The following is a 22,172-nucleotide window of genomic DNA, read 5'->3' as shown; positions in this document are numbered from 1 at the left end:
AGGGATTCTGTCCAGGAGGGGCTGAAACATTTTGCTCTCTTCCTCCACAATCCGAGCCCCTCCAGAGCTAGGATTCTCAGCTAAGCCAAAGAAGAAAAAAACTTTTATTTTTTAAATGCCGCAAACTCTTCTGTTGCTCGCCCTTATCTTAAGGGAGACTGACCTTAGCATCCCATTTCATTTTTGGCAACTTCAGAGCCTCCTGCTTGAGCAAAGCATCTGAGAGGTTTCAGGGGAAGTGGAAAAAAAAATGAAACAATAACTCATTGAGATGACCCCTGAAATTTCTCAGGGAGGGGGTTTTGCTCATTCCAAGAGGCTGCCAAATTTTGCCCGGCATGAAATTCTCATCCCATTGCAAGGAGTCCTGTTGGAGCAAGCTAGCTGAATAGTTTTTTTTTTCCCCCTATTCCAATCAGGGGGAAAAAAATTTGCAGACATCTTTCTGCCCGTTTCCCCAAAGTCTGTTAAAGCAGACGAACCTTCCGGCGTGGGCTTCCCCCCGCTTTATATGTCTGTTCTTACTTGTTTGACATCTTCAGTGCGTCCCCTGGGAGGAATTAAACCATCCTTTTGACAGCGATGAAACTTTGCCGTATGATCTTCAATCTGGAGGAGGGTGCTTGTGATGAATTTTATGATTAACCAGCGAATATATTATATTATATTGATTTTCCCTCGTTTTCCCCTGCCCTGTGACTGAACGCTACATGACGTTACATGGGTAGCCGCTGTTCCCATCAAGGCCTTGGTCTTTCCTCTTTCTTCTGCTCCTGTTTCTGTGTTTTTATTCTGTTCAGATTAATTTTTCGGACAACATGCTCCATCATTAGACAAAAAGCTCAAGACCGTGTCATTTTGCTAGCAAACGCTCAACAGTTGAGAAAGAGGCTCCATTTCATCTCCTGATTCTGTCTGTCCATTTTATGCCACTTTCTACCCAGTTTCTGTTCTGGCTCTGTCAATCTCCTTCTGGTCCTCAGTCTCACAGCGTCAAATACGGTACTACAGAAATGTATATAGCAGACGATTCCCGCAGACACACCCACACCATTCAGCGTAGCACATGTTGTCCCAAGTAGTCCTAGAAAACTAAACTGCATTTTTTTTAAAAAAGATTTCTTTTCTGTGTTGGTGTGTATCATTTTCTTGGCGCGGAGTCGGGGCCTTCTTGACTCTGGGCCCGTCTTCCAGACAGCAGCAGCAGCAGCAGCCAAAAACAAATGACATAATTTTAAAAAAAAGAGTTAATAAAAAGACTGACATTTCTGTACCGAGCTGGTTTTCTTGTGGTCTGTGATCCTGATGGTGAAGGTGGAGCGATTAAAAAGAAAGGGGTCGGCGACTAGCGGACACCTGGCAAAATCAGGCCAGTTGCTTGGCCCGCCCAACTGCAAACCAAGAGGACAAAAATGTATACCCTCTATTGCCAATCAGCTGATCAAAGTATTCTGCTGATCACAAGTCAAAATATAATTCAGGGTTTACCTATAATTTCTCATGCTTTGCTCAGGATCCTCCTATTCAGCCTGTCTGTAAGGATTTGTAACTTGGCAAAGCCTGTTCATCTATTACCCCAAATCACTTTGAAAAAGAGAAGGGATTGTATATGAACCCAAGTCACTCTTTTTACAGTGTTTTTACATTTTAATAAATGTTTTGGCAGGCAGCTCCTGAGCATAATCAGAGTAACTGTCGCAGCAAATATTTAGCAGCAGATGTTGAAATGAGGACTCAGTATCTGCTCAGAAATACCCCTCATTCTGTGAGCGAATCTCCTGCTCCAGCATGTTGTGGTCCAAACGGATCTGGCATAGAATGTCCTCCTGATTGCACGTGTCTTAAAACAGAAAAATAACCCCAAAAGTCAGTGGGCAGGCATTGGCTGGGTTTGCGCTTTGCATTACAGGCAGTCCTCATTTAGTGACCACGATGAGGACCGGCAACGGTCGTTAAGCAAAGTGGCCGCTGAAATGCGACTGGGCTTACAATCCGACTTCAGCTTTCCTCGGCTTTGCAGACTTGCGAAGGTCGTAAATGCGAGGACTGGTCGCAAAGTTGCTTTTTCCTCACCGTCGTAACTGGGAACGGTCGCTAAACAAGGCAGTTGCTAAACCAGGACTACCTGTATGCTCTAAAATGGCTGGCTCAGTTGGGCTTAATGATGGGTGAAGCTGGGCATGGTGGTTTGCAAACCACGAATGATGGCTTTGCAGAATGTTTGGGAGTTTTTGCTAGAAATCCTACCTCTGCTCACTATGCAAAACAGTTTACCCACTCATAAGTCCCCCTTCTTCTAGGAATACACGGAGTTTTGTAATAGCTGCTGCTTTTTTTTTCCTAGGACCCCATGTTATTCCAGCAGAGGCTACTGCCAAAGAACCTAGTTAAAATTAAAGTTTTCTTTGAGGTCCTGAATGTGTTTTGATCGTCCCAATCAAACAGGTCTGCTCAAACATTCATTCCTACTACACCCGCCCCGCAAGTTTTCTTTATTTCAGCCAGATAATGTAAGAGAGTTCAGTGGGGGTCATTTTCTTGAGTGCTATTTTTAAAAAATGGAGAATCAGAAACATTTGACTATTGGCAAACCCTCTACATATGTATGTATGTATATATACAGGTAGTCTCACTTAATGACCACAACTGGGACTGGAATTTTGGTTGCTAAGCGAAGTGGTCATTAAGCGAATCCGACCTGAATTTACGACCTTTCTTGCGGCAGTCGTTAAGCAAATCACTCAGGTTGTTAAATGAACCGTATGGTCGTTAAGCAAATCATGTGGTTCCCCACTGATTTTGTTTGCCAGAAGCCAGCCAGGAAGGTTGAAAATGTGACTGTCATAAATGTGAACCAGTTGCCAAGCACCAAATCATGATCACGTGACCACGGGGATGCTGCAATGGTCGTAAGTGTGAGGACCTGTCGTAAGCCAGTTTTTTCAGCACTGTTGTAAGTCTGAACTGTCTAAATGAAAGGTTGTTAAGTGAGGACTACCTGTATATATTTATACATATATATATACATCTGCAGATATGAGCTGCGTAAAAGGTTCAAATGAATAGAAGAGAATGGAAGTCAAAGATCAAAAGGAAACAGGTTTTCCCCTGATTATTTTATTAACATGCTAAACGTGTCAGTCTTCAAAGCAGGTCAATCAGTGCCCATGGTGACAAATTTTTTATTCATCAAGATACTTTACAATATTTATTGCCCGCCACGAATTTTGCATCCATGACCAGCCCACCATGGGAACGGCTACGAGGCAGCAAAGTGGGGAAAATGTGTGGGTGACCTTCAGGATAGATTTAAGGTTTTTTTTTTTCTTGGCTTTGTGGGAAGCTGGGCCCTGAGGAGGGAAGCATGGCTTCTGTAGCAAGCAGCCCTTTTTTGGGGGTGAATGGACAGAAGAATCCGGGTGCTGAGATCTCGTGGCACCGTAGGATGGACATGGAGATTGGAAACAACACTTGGATGTTCTCTTTGCAAAGGATGGCTTGACTAGGCCAAAGCTGGTTTCTTAGAAAGCATATCTTACTCACAGAAATATTGCCATGGGTGGGAGCCAGACCTTCCCCGGTTATGCTCCTCATTTCAATATCACTGGTACATAGGACAGGTGCCTCCCGTGCAAATTATTTATTTCTGCATGAAGTTGAATCTCAATTAACAGTGGGATCCCACCGTGGACATGAAGAGAGATTTTTTGCCCCCCCCCAACACATGCCTAGGTTGGAATCGAGTCTCTAGACTTGATTCCATGATTTGAAAATAGGGCATCAGTGTTTTCGTTTAGAATATCCAGCTAAGTTCACCTCACTGGGCCTATGGCTCTTTGACTAAATTTGACAGGTTTTCAGTCCCGCCCTGGTCAGGCACAGAAGGAAAACTGTGGCGAATACGTTAGGGCACAGCAAGCACAAAACAGACCCGTTTTAAAATCCGTGGCTTGCAAATGGAACTTCCCCTCGTTTGCAATTTTACGAGGGGTCTTGGGCAAACAAGCTTGGGACCCAAAGGATTCAAACTTGACAGCGAGGTGTTAAGCGTTTTCCAAGGGCCAACCTTGCGGGGAAAAATAGCTCCTCTTCAGCATGGCATCTTCTCCCCAGAGGTTAAGAGGGTGGCATCTGAGAGTGGCCAGTGGAATTGCACCCAAAATGGGGGACTGAAATGTCAACCCTCCATTTATAGAGTAGCAACCGCCACTCACCCCACCGTGCTGAGAGATGGGAGGGAAAAAGAGATGGAGAATTTGGTTTAAACGGCACAAATCTGCCAGCAGCTGTTCTATTCCTCCTGGCCCATGGTTCCCACCCGTAGCTACATCCCTCGCTCTGCCCATCATCCATGGCTTCTTGCAAAGCGGTGAGGAAGGCGTGTGGGCTCAGCAGCCCCTTCCACCCGTCTCCTCCCCACCTCTGCTTTGACCATTTTTACAGTACGTGCAAAAATAAATAAATGAACAAAGAGGAGATCAGAGGCCCCACTCCCTTGGGGTTGGAAGGGAAGAGGGAAAATGGAGGTGCCGCGGCTCTGGGATGGGTGGAAAGAGAGCGTCAAGGCGAGGTGGGAAGGCGCCGGAGAGGCTCAGGAACTGGGATCCTGTTTCCGTTTCTGGAAACGTCGAAATTTCCCCTGGATGGCGAGGGCGGCCTTCTCCGTTTCTGGGGCGTTTAGGTCAATATCTATTTCTTCCTCTTCGGCATCTGTTTTCTTGATGTTTTCAGCTTTGTCTGCGGGGAGAAAGCAAGCGGTACAGCTTTCAGCATCATTGCAAATGAGACCCGTGTGGAGGTTTAGGCAACCTGCCCCCCCTGCAAAAATAAGTCGAATATGTTAGATATTTTTTTCCCAGTTCTTTTAACTAACTTGCTGGAGCAGTATTAGGGGTAAAAATTGCAGGGCTCTTCAGCTGAAAGAAATAGTATTGTCTGTTAAAAGATGGCTCCATTCATTCAACATGCTAAACCTGGTTAATTTTAACCTTGCATTGGGGGGTTAGCATCTTCATTCATGGTGTGAGCTTATGCTTCAACCTATTATCCAAATTCAGAAAATGGGTTTATTCAGTAACCAGATTCAGCGTGTTGCGGGTTTGGCTATCATTATTTTATATTTGCATTTTATCTATCCATTTGCCCCAGGACCTCTTGTTTTTTATCCTGGAACTGGGATTTTATGCCTTTGTACGATGCTATTGCATAGATCAAACACCAATGTTCCACCTGGACTTTAACTCCCAGCATCCTCTGCAGCGTCGGTTGCGGCAGAGAATTTCATCCCCCGGAAAGTCACTCACCTTTTGCAAATATTTTACTGACCGAGCTCCAGGGTCCAACTACAGTAAAAAAAATAATAAAATAAACCACCCCAGACCCTCACATCATCAAAATACATGCAGATTAAAAAATTGAGTCCTTTTATACTTGGGAACCCGGGTAGCTGGCCTTGTGTTAACTTAGAAGTGGACAAGGTAACCTAGCAACCAGAAGTGGACACCCACCTATAACAGAAGGGCAGAGAGCATCATGGCTTTCAGGTTGCCTAGCAACCACTAGCCAATGGGGTCAGAGAGCATCCCTGTCTCTCTACCTCTTCCCTGCATCCTTCTTCCAAATGGAGCATGGAGTGGTGGGGAAGGGGCTGAACCTGGACTGGTTCAAGTCCTCAGCCCCAGAAGGCCCCTGGACCAGTCCCTCCCGCTCTGCCCAGCCTACCTCACAGGGCTGTTGTTGTTGGGGAAAACGGGTAACACTACGTAGGCTGCCTTGAAAGAAAGGCAGGATCTATCATATATATCCAAGTAATCCATCCGTTCTTGGGGCTGGTTGATTCCCTAGTCCTGCCGGGACCGGTCTTATCCCCTTAGGCTGAATTAGATCTGCCATTACTTGGATTTCATTGTATTTTACATTTATTGATTACTGGTATTATTTATGATTTTATTGAATTTTAAATGGTTTTGATTGTGAACCGCCCAGGGTCCCCTGTGTGGGGGAGATGGGCAGTGATAAAAATATGATAAATAAATAAATAAAATAAATATAATTCTGATCAACCAACAAACAAAGGAAAATACAAAGGAGTCCCTGCAAGCCATCTGAAGATGAAAGACCCCGCTTATGGCCTCTGTGCGCTCACCCCGTCCTTGGCTAAGATTCCTGGCTAATTGATTGCCGTAAAGATACTTTTTCCCCCCTTGCTTCACAGCCAAGGCTTTGAGAAAGAGGGAAACCACCCCACCACCACAGTCCCCCCTCACCTTTTCCTTCCTGCCCAGGGATCTCTTGGGAGATCGGTGACTCATCGGAGGTGAGCTGCGGAGAAGAAAAAGATCACGAATTGAGGGGGAGAGGGAGAAGGCGGACTTGAGAACATGCTGGTTAGGGGATGGTGGCTTTCCTCGCCTCCAGGTCTCCAGGATTCGGATACCCCAGGGTGTCCCAGAGGAGAGAGCTTTGGATCGGAGGAACCCAAGATGCGGGGGGGATTTGCTGGCCTCGCAATCTGTTTTTTGAATGTCTCATGGAATCAGACTTGTAGCGGCTCGGGGGCTTTTTTCCCCTTGAAAATAAGCTTTTGTTTTTCACATTTATTCTCTTTTATGCAGCCTTCCAAACTGTTCTCTGCACCTTTTCGAATATGTTCCCTCCACCTTTCCAAACACATTCGCCACACTTTTCCAAGTATGTTCTCCACACTTCCCTAAATATGTTATCCGCACTTTTCCAAATACGTTCTCCGCACTTTTCCAAATACGTTCTCCGCACCTTTTCCAAATACGGTCCCTGAACCTTTTCAAACATATTCGGCACGCTTTTCCAAACCAAACATGTTCTCTGCATCTTTTCAGAGATGTTCTCCGCACCTTTCCAGACTTGTTTTCCACATGGTTTCAAAACTAACCCTGCAAGGTTTCCCAATCTGAAGACTAGTTTAGGGAAGGAATTCTGTCTTAGCATCCCCTCCTTGAATGGAAGACGCGGAGACGGTAGGCCCCTGAACGGAGAATTCTGCAATGAAAGACGGGTTGCAATTGAATCGGCCTTAAGAAATGTTCAAAGCAACTTCATTCTTTCATCCAGTTGAATGAGAAGCTAGCAAACAAATAAACAGAAGAAGCAAGTTTGATACAGTGCTACTTTTTTTCAAAAAAGAGCAAGCACGTAAACTAATCCAGAAGTGTTTTATTTATTTACTTATTTTACCCTGCCATCTACCCCAGCAGCACTCACTGGATTTTCTGCTTTTTAGCGAAAGGGAGCTAAAACTGTAGACTGATTGAATTTCTGAAGAGAGAAAGCTAAAGTATCAGATCTTGTTGGTTTAAAGCAGAAGGGAGTCTTTTGTGGGGGGTGGGGGGAGGCAGGAAAGGACTCAGTTTCTCCTTTGAATGGAATATCTGGCTCATTTTCCAAAAGCAGGCGGGCAGGACAATTATGGAGGGAAAACAGAAAAGAAAGGATGGGCCAGACAAAGCAATTTTCGCTTTGGTCTTTCAAAACAGATTAAACAGGCTGTCTCAAAAAGGTTATGTCCTATATAATAATAAGAGGTTTGGATTAGCAGGACACCTGGTCTGATTTAGGAAAACAGTACTTATGCTGTTAAAGGATTAGACAGGTTAATTTTGTGGCATTTACATACACACACACACACAAACATATATATATATAGTCTGTTCAATCATGTCTGATTCTTGGAGACTGCCTGGACAAGTCCCTGCAGTTTTCTTGGCAAGTTTTTTTGGAAGTGATTTGCCATTGCTTCCTTCCTAGGGCTGAGAGAGAGTGACTGGCCCAAGGTTACCCAGCTGGCTTTGTGCCTGAGGGAGGACTAGAACTCCTGGTCTCCCAGTTTCTAGCCTGGCGCTTTAACCACAACTCCCAACTGGCTTGCTTGCTCTCTCCCTCTCTCTAATTTATTATTATTGTTATTATTATTATTATTTCCCCCATCAGGTGCATAACAAGAATATAATAATAATATGCAATACGTTAATAGTATCATACCATAATATGATAATAAATAATATATTATTATTCTACATTATTCTATAGAATATAATCATGTTATCGACTGCAATACATGTATTCAGTGTTATTCTGCAAGCCACTTAAGAATCATGCAACTGAAAGGTCATTTGCAATAAATAAATAACACATTAATAAGTCGGTGAATGTGTACATTGAGAATGAGGAAGGGAGATTTATATTTTATAATGTATCTTTTTAAATCGATATTTAATTGTTACAGTTTTTAATTTGTTTCTAAACGGCCCAGAGTCGTTTTCGAGATGGGTGGTGGAAAAATACGGTAAATAAATAAAAATAGTAATAATAAAAGGAGAACAAATCATAGGGAAATGAAAAAAAACCTGTGTGTGTGAGACACTGTTAATGACCTGCAGGTAGTTGCCATTCTCAAAGAGTTGATGTGACACAAACAAGGGGTGGTAAACAGGCAGGACCGGATTGATTTCAGGTGAACTTTACCCGCAAATGGCTTTATGCAAGGAAAGAGATTTAAACAGGGAGGGGAGAGGAGGGTGGCACGCTGGTAGCCTGGGCTGGTGCATGCGAGGGAGTCCCAAAGGGAGGCTGAACACTAGGGAGCGACGCCGTGCATCCATGGCTGCCAAGCCGCAGCCCTGAGAGCAGAGGAAGGCATCTGATCTTTATTAGACCCCAGTGGGTGATTAAGCTGGAAAGGAGCAATTAAATTCTTGCTCTGCGCACAGCAGGGGAAGAAAAGCAGGAAGGAACAGGAAACTGGAAATGGGGGCTATGCAATTTTCTCTTGCAGCCCCCCTTCTGTCTTTTTTGCAAATTTCTCTGCCCCTACCCTCTCTTCTAAGGGATCCCCTTCTGGTTTGCAAACCCATCCTGCCTTCATCCCCATTGCATCCCAGGATGCTATGGACCATGAGCTTCACTCGCTGTCACTCATACCCAGCTCACCTCCCGAAAGGATTAGGCAGTCCTCAACTTACGACCATTCGTTTAATGACTGTTCAAAGTTACAGCAGCCCTGGGAAAAGTGACTTGTGACCGGTCCTTGCACTTACAACCGTCATGGCGTCCTAGCCATCACGTGATCAGAATTCAGGCGTTTGGCAACCAGCATGTATTTACGATGGTTGCAGCATCCCGGGGTCACGTGATCGCCATTTGTGACCTTCCCAGCCAGCTCCTGAGAAGCAAAAGGGCTGGGGAATTTTGGGAATTGAAGTCTGCACAGCCTCAAGTTGCCAATGTTGAGCAACACTGCTATAACCTTTCTAACCATCCATGCCATAAGTCACAAAATCATTTTCTTTCTCACCCAAAAGATCCATCAGGGATTTCCAGTCATTAACAAATGTCAATAACAACCTTTCTCTACTCAAAGCAGTTTTTTTATTTTTGTTGCTATTTATGTCTGATTTTTTTTTCAATATCACGATGTGGTTTGACTTGTTCTTTTGCCTATAAGCCACCCAGAGATGGGCAGCTGTATAAATTTGCTAAATAAATAAATAGGTAAGCTCAAAAAATCTGCTTTCCCCCCCTTCCACTGTAAATACTCCTCTGCGGGAGCACCAGGGGGCTGCCCGCCCTCGCAGGCCAGATGTTTTTCTCTCTCTTGTTGCCTTCTGACTGTTTTCAAGGCCGGCCTCCCCGCTGGGATAACAACACCCATTGCCCTGTTGCTGTCACTAAGGACCAACCAGTGATCGGCCACGGAGGTGGGGCAGAGCAGGATAGCTGTGCCATGACACTTTCGCCCTTTCGCCTTAAATATTCCGTGGCTGGTTCCCCCAGCAACCTAACCTAGGTTAAAATGTGGTGGTGGTGGATTGGTAAGTCCCAGTTCTTTTGCAAATTCACTGTGCTTTGCAAAGCGCAAATGTCCCACTTCCGGGCCCTGTGTTTTGCCAGTTCAGATTCTGGCATACGGTCACGTCACACAAACCCTGCCAAGAAGTGAGAGTTTGTCTCCTGGGCAAAGCAGCTATGATTTTTTAATTTACTTATTTATTGGGTTTTTAAAGCACTAAAATCTCGTGGCCCTTGGTGGCTTACCGAAATTAAAAACATCCATAATACAGCAATATAAACTTAAGATAGTTGCTACCCAGCAGCCCCCTCTCTTTCTCTCTCTCTCCCTCAGCAAAATGAGCTTTCCGCACTTGCTTTTTAATCCATTTCAACTGGTGTGATTCATCAGCCAGGATCTCTTGCAGCAGAAGGCAGCTCTGTTTTACAGTTTCTGCTCTTACCACACCTTGTGGCAGTGAGTTCCATAAGTTAATTATGTTTTGTGCAAAGAAATCTATCTCTCTCGCTCTCTCTTTCCCTTCCTCTCAGTCCCAAAGGCAACAGCAACAAGTTTCACTGAAAGGCTGATGGATCGTTTCTCAGTTATATCTTAGCTTATTTTTCCCCACCCTGGTTAAACATACAGGGAGTCCTCACTTAACAACCATTTGTTTAGTGGTGGTTCAGACTTACGGCCGTGCTAAAAAAGCTGATTTACAACTGGTTCTCACACTTATGACTATCGCAGTGTCCCTGCGGTCATGTGGTCACGATCTGGGCTTTTGGCAACCGGTTCCCATTTATGGCCACATGATACCATTTTTGACTTTCCCAGCCAGCTTCTGGCAAGCAAAATCAACGAGGAACCACGTGATTCGCTTAACGACCGCTGCAAAAAAGGTTGTAAAATCAGGTCGGATTCGCTTAATGACTGCTTCACTTAGCAACCAAAATTCCGGTCCCAATTGTGGTCGTTAAGCAAGGACTATCTGTATTGAATAAACTGAACAGTTCTTTAGCTGAAAAACCCACTCAATAACCTGCTTCACTTGGTTCCTGAATAAGCCCATTTCCTGGACTGGCACAATACATTAACCCTAAGCCCGAAAAACTAACCTAGTTTAAAAGTATCCATGATTAAGGAATTGTGTGGGGGCAGCCACCAGACCTTTCAAATCACCCAGCAAAGTGTGCTGGGTGAATGAACTCTTGCTTTGCAGCACAAGAGACATCAGTGGCAACGAATAAGTTGATTTTCTTGAAAAGTGGGAAAAACCCTCCCCTGCTGGGACTACATGTTCCATCACCCTGATCATGCTGGCTAGCCGGGTGGGAGCCCCAGCCCTGCAGAATTTGGGGCTTGGGGCATCTTAGATGCTGCAAAGCAGCCACAGTTCCCAAATTCTTCCCCTTCCCTCCCCCCTCTCCACGGCTCCAATTTTGGAAGACACTTTTTTTTTTTTTAAGCATTTCTCCTTGAAGAGAGGTCTCTCCTCTCCTTTGGCTGTTGCTGAGGCAACGGCAGGCCATCCCATAATGAACTCAATTGCAGACAGGGAGAGACAAAAAGAAAAGAAGCAGCATATGTTCGGATAACCAAGAACAGATAGAAAGCAAAGCTTGGGTGGAATTTGATTGCACAGAGGGAAAACACAATGCAAAGCATCCAGCCAGATGTCAAGATGGCAAAATATGGGCAGAAAGGGGAAGGGCGACGACAGAGAAAGATCTTTATTATTTGGGAATCAGAGGCCATTAAAAATTTTCCCCCAGCATTTTTTTCAGCTGAGAAATTCAGCCAGTTTGGTCTCCCTCCCCTTGGGCACGCCCAGAGCTTCCCCTGTTGGATGTCTGCTCACCAGCAGTGCATTTTAAAGCACGAGGCTTCTTCTCATCTGAAGGAGGCCTGGCAAGCATTCAAGGCAGCTGGAAAGTGGAATGAAGACCCCAAAGGCCCCTCGGTGAATCTGGTTTTGAGAAGAGCCATTCAGAAAATGGTTTATTATAGATCTATTTTGGCCTCTGTCTCTCAGGCTGCTTTCAAACGCTGCAATAAATCAGTGCAGACCTCTGAAAGACACTCTTTGTCAATATTATTATAATTGTTATTATTATTGTGGAGGTTAATATTTAAACATGCCTTTACTAAGGCACAGTAAAAATCAGAAAAGCACCTCGACTGCAAAATTGGATCCTGGATCCTGAGTCCACAGCTTCACAGCCCAGCCAGTGAACAGCTTATCCACAGTCAAACAAGCATATAAACCAGCAGACTTTTTCATACAAATGTCCTGTTTATGTAATTAAAAGCAATCCTAGAAACTGTCAAGATTGAGGAGAAGAAGGTCAAAAAGAGAGAGAGAGAGAAAAAGGGGGTGTCCCTGCCCTGGCCTGACTCACTTACATCCTTATCTGAGAAAACAGTTCCTTGGATACAAAAACGACGATTAGGGTTTATTAAAAGGCAAAGGAATAGATGCTGTTCTGAATGCTCCCCGCTGCTTGGAATCACCATCTTAAATTCCCTCCATTAATCTGGGTTGAATCCGAGCCATTGGAGCGCTCCTAATAGGCCGCCCACGGCATGCATTAAGAGACTGGGGATCATCTCTGCTTCTTGCCTCTTTCGCCAGCTTGGCTTTAAAAAAAAAAAAAAAAAAGATGGTCCGATCACTGCTAAACCTCATTTGCTTGGAGGTTGTCCTCAGGAAGCAGCAAAAGAAAACTAAAAATAAAAAGCTGGGCTCCAAGATTAAACAAGTACAGTCTGGATTCATTCATCCATTTATTTTATTTTTCAAATTTCTACCACTGCCCATCTCTCCCGAAAGGGGACTCAGGATGGGAGACTACAAGGAAATCCAGGGTTTTGAGGCTAAACTGGGAAGTCAAAAAAAAAAAAAAAGACAGTACAGGTAGTCCTTGTTTAGTGACCGCAATCAGGACTGGCAACATGGTTATTAAGCGAAGTGGTTGCTAAATGAAACCATGACTGTACTTATGATCTGACTTCAGTTTTCCTTTGCTTTATAGACCTGCAAAGGTCATCGATGCGAGGATTGTTGTAAAGTTACTTTTTCATCACTGTCATTACTGGAAACAGTCACTAAAAGAGGTAATCACTAAACGAGGACGACCTGTAGTGGCAAAATATCCATTCTCCAGCCAAGAAAAATGCACAAAGATGTATCCTTATATATAGCCACAACTGGGGATGGCTAGCGCCCTGGAGTGACTTTTGATGGACCTATTACACTCACGGACCGATAAAGAATTCTCAGCCATCTAGATTCCATCACATTTTTATCTTTATTGTATTTATTGTATTTATAACTGTTTTGATTTTAATTTTGCTTTTATTGTAAACCACCCAGAGTCCCTCCTTGGGAGGGAGATGGGTGGTGATAAAGTTTGATAAATAAATAAAATAAAAATTAAAAAAATCCGTGAAGCCACCAAGAATCCAGTTAAACTCTTCCACGTCCTATGCGTCTTTACGCAGAGCCTGCATTCAAAAAATTTGCCTAACGGTCTGGTCAGCCCCAGGACAGCTGAATCTAACTAGCCTTTGAAGGTGGCTGCGGTGACATCCCGATGGGGACGTGGTGGTGGTGGGGGAAGTGGTGACTGACAAACCACCGAAGCCTCCAGCAATTGGAACCCTCCAGTTGGGTTAATAGAATGTCCCCTTTCGTAATGTTGCAGTCTTCAGAGGCCCTGATGCCAAGCCGTTTGGCTGGATTTTGCAGATCAATAAGGGAATTTAAGCCTTTCTCAGTTCTGCAACCTTGGCTCAGGGCCCCAATCCTAACTCTTTTCTGTCCCATTCGGGTTTTTTTTAATGTGCATTTAGACATCCCTCGCTGATCCTTTTTTCGGAGCTTTCTGAAAAGCCACAATTTTTAATACTGGACTGGGGGACCCAGATGCAAATTCTCAGCCATAAAAGACAGCTTTGTTTCTTTCTCGCTCCAGCTATACCACTGGGCAGCTTGGACATAATTATCAGCCTGGGTGTGCAGACATCCAGATACCAGCAGGCAGCTACGGAGCGATCGTCTGAATGTTTGAACCCAGACACGTTAAGTCCTAGAGAAAATATGGAGAAAAATTCTTGTCAGTGATGAAATTCATTCTCACTCATTTTTGCTCCCGCCGGCCAGGATCCCATGTCTCTGGGGGCCTACAAAATGATTGAGTATGTATGTAGTGAGTTCCTACAACAGATGCAACCCTAAGCCCAGACTAGCGAACCAAGTTAGGATATTCTCACAATATGTGATGCTTAAAAAATTAAACCTTTATAGACTGGCTTGCTTCACACAACTTGCTATGACACGGGCTGAGTTCCCACAAGATGCTAAACTACCAAATTTTGGACCTTGTTTATTCATCTACTTATTAAACTTATTATACCACTGACTCTTGAGGTCTCTTGGCAGTTTGCAATTAAAACGTAGCATCCAAATGGAAACTTGGGGTATTAAAAACAATTTAGAACAGCAATCAAAACTGACAGCCAAGAGCTTGCTTTAAAAGGCCTGTTTTTTTTAGCCGGTTTTATTCATCCATTTATTTATTTGCAGGGCTCATATGCCACTCCAGTTGAAAGCAACTTGAAATGCTTTATGTACCGTATATACGTCACAGTTAAAAAGGGCCGCGTTGCAGATTACGAAACACAGCGCCAAAAAGGGATAAAACTCTACATTTTTCAGACTGCTGATTACAGGAGGGAACAGCTCACAACAATCCCATCTGCAAAGCGGGTTGCCAAAGCCAGATTTGAAAGCCAGCTGAGTATTTGGGGAGAATGCAGTTTGAAAACTACTTTCTGGGCTGTCTGTTTGATTTAAGGTTTTCAACACTTTTTACCGTTTTTCCCCCTAGTTCTGTACGCCGTCCAGAACCCACTGGAGTTGGGCGGCCAATAAATTCAAATAAAGAAATATAAATAAAAATATTTGAAAAGCCTAATTGTGGGGGAGGGGTTTATCGGGTTCCTCAATTGATTTATTCCAAGGTAGCACCAGGATCAGTTCAAGGAGAAAGGAGAATTTTATAGAAAGGATACCTTTGTATACCAGAACAGGATTTCTCAACCAGGGTTGCGTGGCACCCTCGGGTTCCGCGAGAGGTCCCTAGGGGTTCCCTGGGAGATCACAATTTATTTTAAAAAATTATTTCAAATTCAGACAACTTCACATTAAAGAGGTAAGTTTCATTCTTTATTTTTAGTTGAAGAACACTGTAAATGTCTATATACAGGCCTCCCCATGAAACGAATATAATAATTTTGTCACTTCTGGCCTCTATTTGAGCCTGAACGTGCAGGGGTTCCCCAAGCGAGGCCTGAAAAATATTTCAAGGGTTCCTCCAGGGTCAAAAGGCTGAGAAAGGCTGCCCTAGAAACATCAGAATCATGCAAGCCATGGTATTCCCTGTGATACTCTATGGAAGCAAACGCTGGACTCTGAAGAAGCAGGATAGGAAGTTTATTGACACCTTTGAATTCTGGTGTTGGAGAAGACTCCTGAGAATGCCGTGGACAGCCAAGAAAACAAACTGATGGATCGTTGAACAAATCAATCCGATTTTTCACTCAAGGCACAAATGACCCAGCTGAAGTTATCCTACTTCAGACACGTTATGTGAAGACCCAGCTCTCTGGAGAAGGCTCTAATGTTGGGAAAAGGTGGAAGGAAAGAGGACCACCAGCAGGAAGGTGGATGGACTCAGATACAGTGGCAATGGTGGCACCGTTGGGAGACTTGAAAGAATAGATAGTCATGTAGAAAATCTATCTATGTGGTGATTAGGAGTTGAGAACAACTCGATGGTGCATCAATCGATCATAGAAAGAGGCATTCTTTTCTTGAGCATCAGCAACAATCCAACTGAACTGGTTTTACAACTGTGGAATGAAGAAGGGGATGCCCCTAGATTCCTACAAAGTCAATTCTATGCAGCTCAGCTAATCAAATTCACCCACTTTTGCAGGGATCTAAAATTCCATCCCAACCACCTTCTGCTTAAGCAGCAAATATTAACACACTCAACATATGAGACAGAGTAAGTCTAGTTGTTTGTTATTTCCCTGGCTTGAAGAGTTTTTTCTGATTGTTTTGCCCAAAACTCACTCCAGATTCCACCCTGTGATCCTTTCCTAGATGGATGACATCTGTATACGCTAAAGGCTAGTAGCAACATCTGACATCCTTTGGAGCTCTCCGTGGTCCTGAACAATCTTGAACTGCCTCAAATGTAAAACCCATCCAGGATAGGTTTATACGGCTTGACCCAAACAAAAATCAGACCATCTCCAAACTTTGCCAACCGTCAAAGAAAGCTTGGAATAATAGGATGGTATAAATAGACCCATTTTCTCGGTTTCCCACAATAGATTGTATCGTCAATTAACCAAGCTGGGTTTGTGCAGCACCTTAACCGCTCAAACGCCTCACCAAGGTTAAGGTCAACCGAACTGTTGATGCCATTAGATGTCGATGCCATTAGATCCTTCACTGATGTTCTTAGCTGTGTGGTGTGAACACAGCCATTGTCTCCGAGGAAATGGCATCTGGTTCTAGAGGCTGAATAAAATGTGGGGTAGTGTTTCCATAAGAGAATGAGAACAAACCTGACTGAAACATCTTTACGTTCCTTTATCTTGGTTACACGATATTGTGCCAGTGAGCTGGAGGGAGGCTCTCAAATGTATTAATTTAAAAGGTAGGCTCTCAGATTTATTAATTCATTGCATGCTTCTCAGATTACCTATTTCCAAAAACTGACAGGATGCTGTAAAAAAAAATGATAGAAAACAATCCACGTAGAGCTCCAAAGTTCAAAATATTATTTCATCTGCATTCTTCTCTCTCAAGCACACACTGCTCAGATAAAAATGTTTATTTATTTAAATTGATTAGCACTTGTGCCTATATTGGCCCAAGAATATGTAAGATCTGCAAAAAAAACAAAGAGGGTTATCTTTGCTTGTTGGCCCATTGACTTTCTGTCAAGCATGAGAAATGAATTATTAAGTGATTTTTTAGTGGAAAAAGTATAAAAGGAAATCTGCATGGGAGCCATGGGGGGGCGGGGGAGATAATTTTCCTCTCGCTTCCATGCGGTTCAAATAGGTTAGGCAAGCGGGATTTTTACAAGCCTTAATGTGCTTCAAAAACTCTGGCTGTGTCCCATGACAAATTAATGAACCTTGTCAAAGCAATATCACTGGGAGTGTTTGGGACCTAGAGCCCATGGGGTAGAAAGTTGGCCCAGATTTGGCTGCTTTAAAGAAAGCAAAACTTTGGTCAAAGTTAACCAAGGTTACAAGCAATCTGGTTTCAATGGAGGAATCAAGATGTATCGATGTATGCATTTGGGCATGGATGCCGCATGAGAAGACAGCTGTAAATGCTGAAGGGTCTGTGTGTGTGTGTGTGTGTGTGTGATTCCATAATACTCCCATCTCTGTTCACTCTTATAGCAACAACTAAACTGCTCACTTTCCGTTCTGTCTGTTGCACGATCCGCGTTGCGGCACTTTAATCCATGCTGCACAGCGCCAGCAATGAAGCCCACAAAGATGTCAGTGCCTCTCCCTCATCCCAGGATATAGATGTTCCAGCTGAGTATACAGATGCTTAAGTTGTGGCTGTGCCACCTCGCTTGGGGCAAAAAAGGAGGGAGATAATTCGTCGTGGGGGTGGCTGGCGTCGTAATACGGCCCCAGGGCATTTTCACATCTGACCACCTTGGGTTTTAGCTGTTCACTTATCTGTTTTATAATATTTATTTATTTCCAGAGTTTTGTTATATTGTATATTTCTATTTTATAATGTTTTCAGTTGATAAGAATTGTTCTCGTTTTCATGTATTGTAAGCCGCCCAGAGTTGTGGTTGAGAGGGGCAGTGGGAAAATGTGCTAAATAAATAAAATAAGTAAGTAAGTAAGTAAGTAAATAAATAAATGTTGCCCCTCTCCTAACATCTACTGTATAGCGCCTTCTCTGCCAAAACTGCTGGGAGAGAAAAATCTTCAACCAGCATAACCTTGGTTAGAAAACCAAGGTTTTGCCTAATCGCCGCGAGGTGGTCCTGAGCCACCCTAGGCATTCCCCTGTTGGTGAGCACCTTGTGAGCAGGACAAAGTGGTTCAGGGATGGCTCCAAAGCCAGGGTTTGCTGAGAGTCCAGATCATCCTGGGCTAGACAATTAACTACGATTGAAAGGGTCCGTCTGCATCCACCAGTGACAACCCAGGTTGGCAAGCTTTTCTTCTTGCCTGACTTCTAGGCGAACGCAACCAACATCTGCAGAATGATTTACAACCGGGGCAAAAGATCTTAAGAATGCTTTGGCCAGATTTGACCCAATGGCAGTCCAGTTCCCGACATCCTGTTTTCCAGTTGGGAGACAATTAGGTGCCTTCAGGAAGCTCGCTGCTTGGCTTAAAAGGTAACAGCCTCCCCTCTGCACACAACCTTTCCTGGTTTTAACTCACCCCACCCAGTATTCAAGGGGCCGCTTCAGCAGCACCTCCACAGACAGGAAGGCTCTATCTCTGGAGTGAAGTGAGGCTGAGGGGGCAGAGCAGAGGCCAGGGCTGCTGCATTGGGTGCCCTATCTGTGAGCTTTTCAGAGACATCCAGTTTGCCAGCCCTGAAACTGGGTTGCCAGAAATAGGAGTACCGTTGGACTGGCTGAGCAAAGCCACCCCATGCTGCTTCCCCTCCAGCAGGGAGCATTTAAGGGCAGTCTGTGGCTGGACACAGAAGCTCCACCAGGTTATCCTACAATAGCCTCCATTCCTCCTCCTCCTTCATCTCCTCCACCATCACCATCATCACCATCTCACCTCCTTCCCCTTCCTCTTCCCCCCCTTCCTGCTCCTCCTCCCCCTCCTTCATCTCTCCCTCCTCCTCCTCCCCCCCCCCCCGCTCCTCCTCCTTCTACGACCGGTCCCTTCCCGGGGTTTGGCCCGCGTCCCTGGATGGAGCACTTTCTTTGGGGCAGCTCTGCCGCTCCTGCTGATTGATTTCATAAGGAGGCTCCGGAGTTTTTATGTAAGACCCGCGCCTCCCTGTGCCTGCACAAGTCCCAGTCGCTCCACCCTCTCCCCTCTTCTGCGAAAAGTGGGTCTCCCCGTTCCAGTTTGGAACGGCGGATGCTTCCTCGGTGCTTCAGAGTTACTGGCATCTGCATCTGGATCAGAGCACACTCATGCACACGTACGCGCACCCCGCAACCCAGCAGGATTTAGCCCCCCCCCCCCCGGGACAAATTCTCTGGATTAAGGAACCCGGGCATGCATAAAAACCTCTCCTTGGCATGCACACCACCGGCTTAATTTCAGGCACATCGCTTTGCATCAGGGCAGCCTTCTGCACACTTCTCTCTCACCTCCGCCAATGCACACAGGCGCACACAGATGCACATGGATGAGCGGGTGCAACAAAGAGGCAACCTTTTGAAGCCGTTCACAGAGAAACGGGTTTCCCCTCCCTACACACGCTCACACACACTCTCTCTCTCCAGCATTTTTTACAGGATCAGGCAGATTAAAAAAAAAAATCTGATCTTTCCTTGCAGCAGATCGGGCTATGGAAAAGAAGCATGGGGGGGCGGGCAGGGGGGAGGACCAAAGGACCTCGGAAATATAATGTGGAGAAAGGTGAATAAATGCAGCCTCCTCTCTCTCTCTCTCTCTCAAATCAGGCCTGCAAATGAGACACCTTAGCAAGACCGGTTGCCCAATTTTTCCTGCCACCACCAAGCCTTTTTAGCGGTAAACCTTTTCTGGCTTCCAGGCTTTCTCGCAGACGCAGTTCCAAAGTTCTTCCACTCTTTTTCCATTTCTCTCTCGCTCTCTGCCTTTCACCCCCTCTTTCTCACACCCTGAGCAAAGCTTGCGAGGGTGTCCACAGGTGCAGTGCCCCAGCCTGCGGGCAGGAAGAGAAGTCCTGCGCGGCGCCCGCCACCTTAAGCCGCGACACGCACAGCTTGCCACTAAATTCACAGCACGCAACTAAATCCACAGCTTGCCACCTAACCGGTGCTTCCCTGCATTGCTCCGGCTGATGCACGTGTAAAGCCTTCAACGCCCGGGCATCCGCTTTTGCATCCCCTTCGCACAACCAGGAGATGCTCAAAGCCTTCTCTGCGAAGGGGACATCCTTTGCCAATTTCAGAAAGCAGGAGCCTTTAAGCTTGTGCCCCCCTCCAATCCTCCCCAGCCCACCCCTCCAAATTCTTGCATCTCCCCCCCGCCCCGTACCTTACTCATAATGCCTGCAGTCGGGTGCTCAAGAGATGCTCCAACGAAGATGCTCTGCTCCTCCTTCTCTCTTATTGGTTTTCATTCATCCACACTGCCCCCTGCTCGGCTTTCCAGCACACTGGCACACTCAGCCGGACTCAAAGGGACCCGGCAATTTGATTGGCAGGCGTGGGCAGCCAATGAGAGAAGCCAGTGGTTTCTACAGCGTTTACAAAGTGGATTAAAACCAGCTTGATGGGGGTAAACAAAGTGGGGGCTGCCTTGTCGTTCCTTCTTTCTGTTTTTAAGAAGAGAGGGGGCTCTCCGTGAGAGTACCTCTTTCCGCAATTCTTTCCTGCCTTTCAAAAACCTGGCATGGAAGGGCGAACCGTACCAGATTGGCAACGATGCCAACGTGCACTAAAATAAATAAATAAATCTCATTCCGGCCCCTGCTGATCTCAGAAGGACCTACTGAAGTTCAGTCAAATTTGGACTGGTGGGGTTTGGGGCACAAGAGCCAACAGACCTCCTAAGTCACAGTTGCAAGAACTGGGTTGACAGGAATATAAGGAATGAGGTGGCCAACATGGCTTACGGAGAGGGAGCATTAACTGTGTGGACTCCCGTGTTTGCAAGGCCATCACTCGACTCTCGGGTGCATCCCTCACGTGGCCTTCCATCTCAGTTTCCAGCTTTCATAAACCAGCTTTCCCCAATCCTGCACGGTCCAGCTCCAATTAACCAACACTTGACCAAGTTGGCTGTGGATAAGGGATGTATCAGCCCAACGCATTTCAACGGCACCCACTTGGGGAAACTGGCTGTTGCTGATGGGCGTTGCAATCCCACATATTTGCTAAAGCACCTTTCCCCTAGATTTCTTAGTTTAAATTCAACCATCCCCTTCTTGTGCTTCACTACAGGTAGTCCTTGCTTAATGACCACAATTGGAACCAGAATTTTGGTTGCTAAGTGAAGCGGTCGTTAAGCGAATCCGACCTGATTTTACGACCTTTTTTGCAGCGGTCATCAAGCAAATCATGCGGTTCCCCATGGATCTTGCTTGCTGGAAGCTGGCCAGGAAGGTAGAAAATGGTGATCACATGACCGCAGGAACTGCAAGAGTTGTAAATGTGAACTGTTTGCCAAGCTCCAAAATCATGATCACGTGACTGCGGGGACACTACAATGGTCGTAAGTGCGAGGACTGGTCATAAGTCGGTTTTTTCCAGCACTGTCGTAAGTCCAAACCGTCACACATTAAGCAAGGACTACCTGTATTCAGTGATTAAGTTGGAAACTTTTTAAAAAACCCTTTCCAACTCGAACCATTGAGGGTAGTCGGTTGGTAAAATGTTCAAAGGAAGGAGGGCTAGAATTGTGGCACCACAATTGTAGCTGTGGCTGTTTTATAACTTCCTGTGAAATGAAGCAAGAATATTAATAAACAGGATACACAAGCTGCTATTAAACAGTGGAAGATAATAATCTTAGCTATTTTTGGCCTTCCATCTGCATCTTGGGGATAATTCCTGGTCCTCCCTTGCAGTGTTGTTGTATATATCAGGGTAAATCTCCAGGCACTCAACCCCCATTTATAAATACCTCCTGCATTAAATAAAGCAACAATATTCTGGAATGAGGCTCGAGCGATCCTTTGCATCTAGGATGTGTCCAAATTCTTCCCCCACTCCAAGTCCATTCAGACCTGATTAAAGCCTTGTATTTTTGACTGCTCCCCCCCCCAGCTCAATTTTTCCCATCATGTTTAATTTAAAGCCCAAGGAGAAGAAGATAAAAAATTCATGTGGCAAAGCCAGACCTGGGGGAAGAAACGGAGAGCAGGTTGAGCGACGGGAAAATTCCGATTCTCTTTACTTTTTTTCTTTCCTAAAATCCCACATATCTGGGGGCCAAAACAAGAAATCATAAATCAAAGTAGAGAGATCAACTTCTATTTCATCAAAAAGGCCCACCAGGGCTACAGGCCAAGCCTGGTCAGGCTGGGCAATTTATACTCCTTTTTTTTTTTTTGCAACAAACCAAAATGTGAAACTGCCCTTGGTTATCAGTTTACAGGCAGCCCTCACTTGACAACCAC

General features: G+C 45.1%; 2 protein-coding genes across 2 annotated transcripts in view; both read right to left on the bottom strand.

The window, feature by feature from the left end:
• Positions 1-22,172, bottom strand: part of TTC9C (tetratricopeptide repeat domain 9C) — a 395,268-nt gene that overhangs the window by 165,002 nt on the left and 208,094 nt on the right. The window lies entirely within an intron of this gene.
• On the bottom strand, positions 4,428-20,194 carry PCP4L1 (Purkinje cell protein 4 like 1). Its single transcript, XM_063316824.1, has 3 exons — positions 20,087-20,194; positions 6,267-6,321; positions 4,428-4,737 (listed from the first exon to the last, which is right to left on the bottom strand). Exons 1-3 carry the CDS (start codon positions 20,093-20,095, stop codon positions 4,592-4,594), a joined length of 210 nt encoding a protein of 69 aa, XP_063172894.1. The 5' UTR covers positions 20,096-20,194; the 3' UTR covers positions 4,428-4,591.

This window comes from Candoia aspera, chromosome 17 (genome assembly GCF_035149785.1).
Source record: "Candoia aspera isolate rCanAsp1 chromosome 17, rCanAsp1.hap2, whole genome shotgun sequence".
NCBI classification, from domain to species: domain Eukaryota; kingdom Metazoa; phylum Chordata; class Lepidosauria; order Squamata; family Boidae; genus Candoia; species Candoia aspera.
The sequence above is the reverse complement of the archived record's forward strand: the minus strand, read 5'-3'. Positions and strand labels throughout refer to the sequence as shown.

What these genes read in the sequence shown, in the direction of transcription:
- PCP4L1 (XM_063316824.1), bottom strand. An exon ending in CCCTGGGCAGGAAGGAAAAG is followed by an intron (nt 4,738 to 6,266) that starts GTGAGGGGGGAC and finishes TTCTCCCCGCAG; the next exon opens with ACAAAGCTGAAAACATCAAG.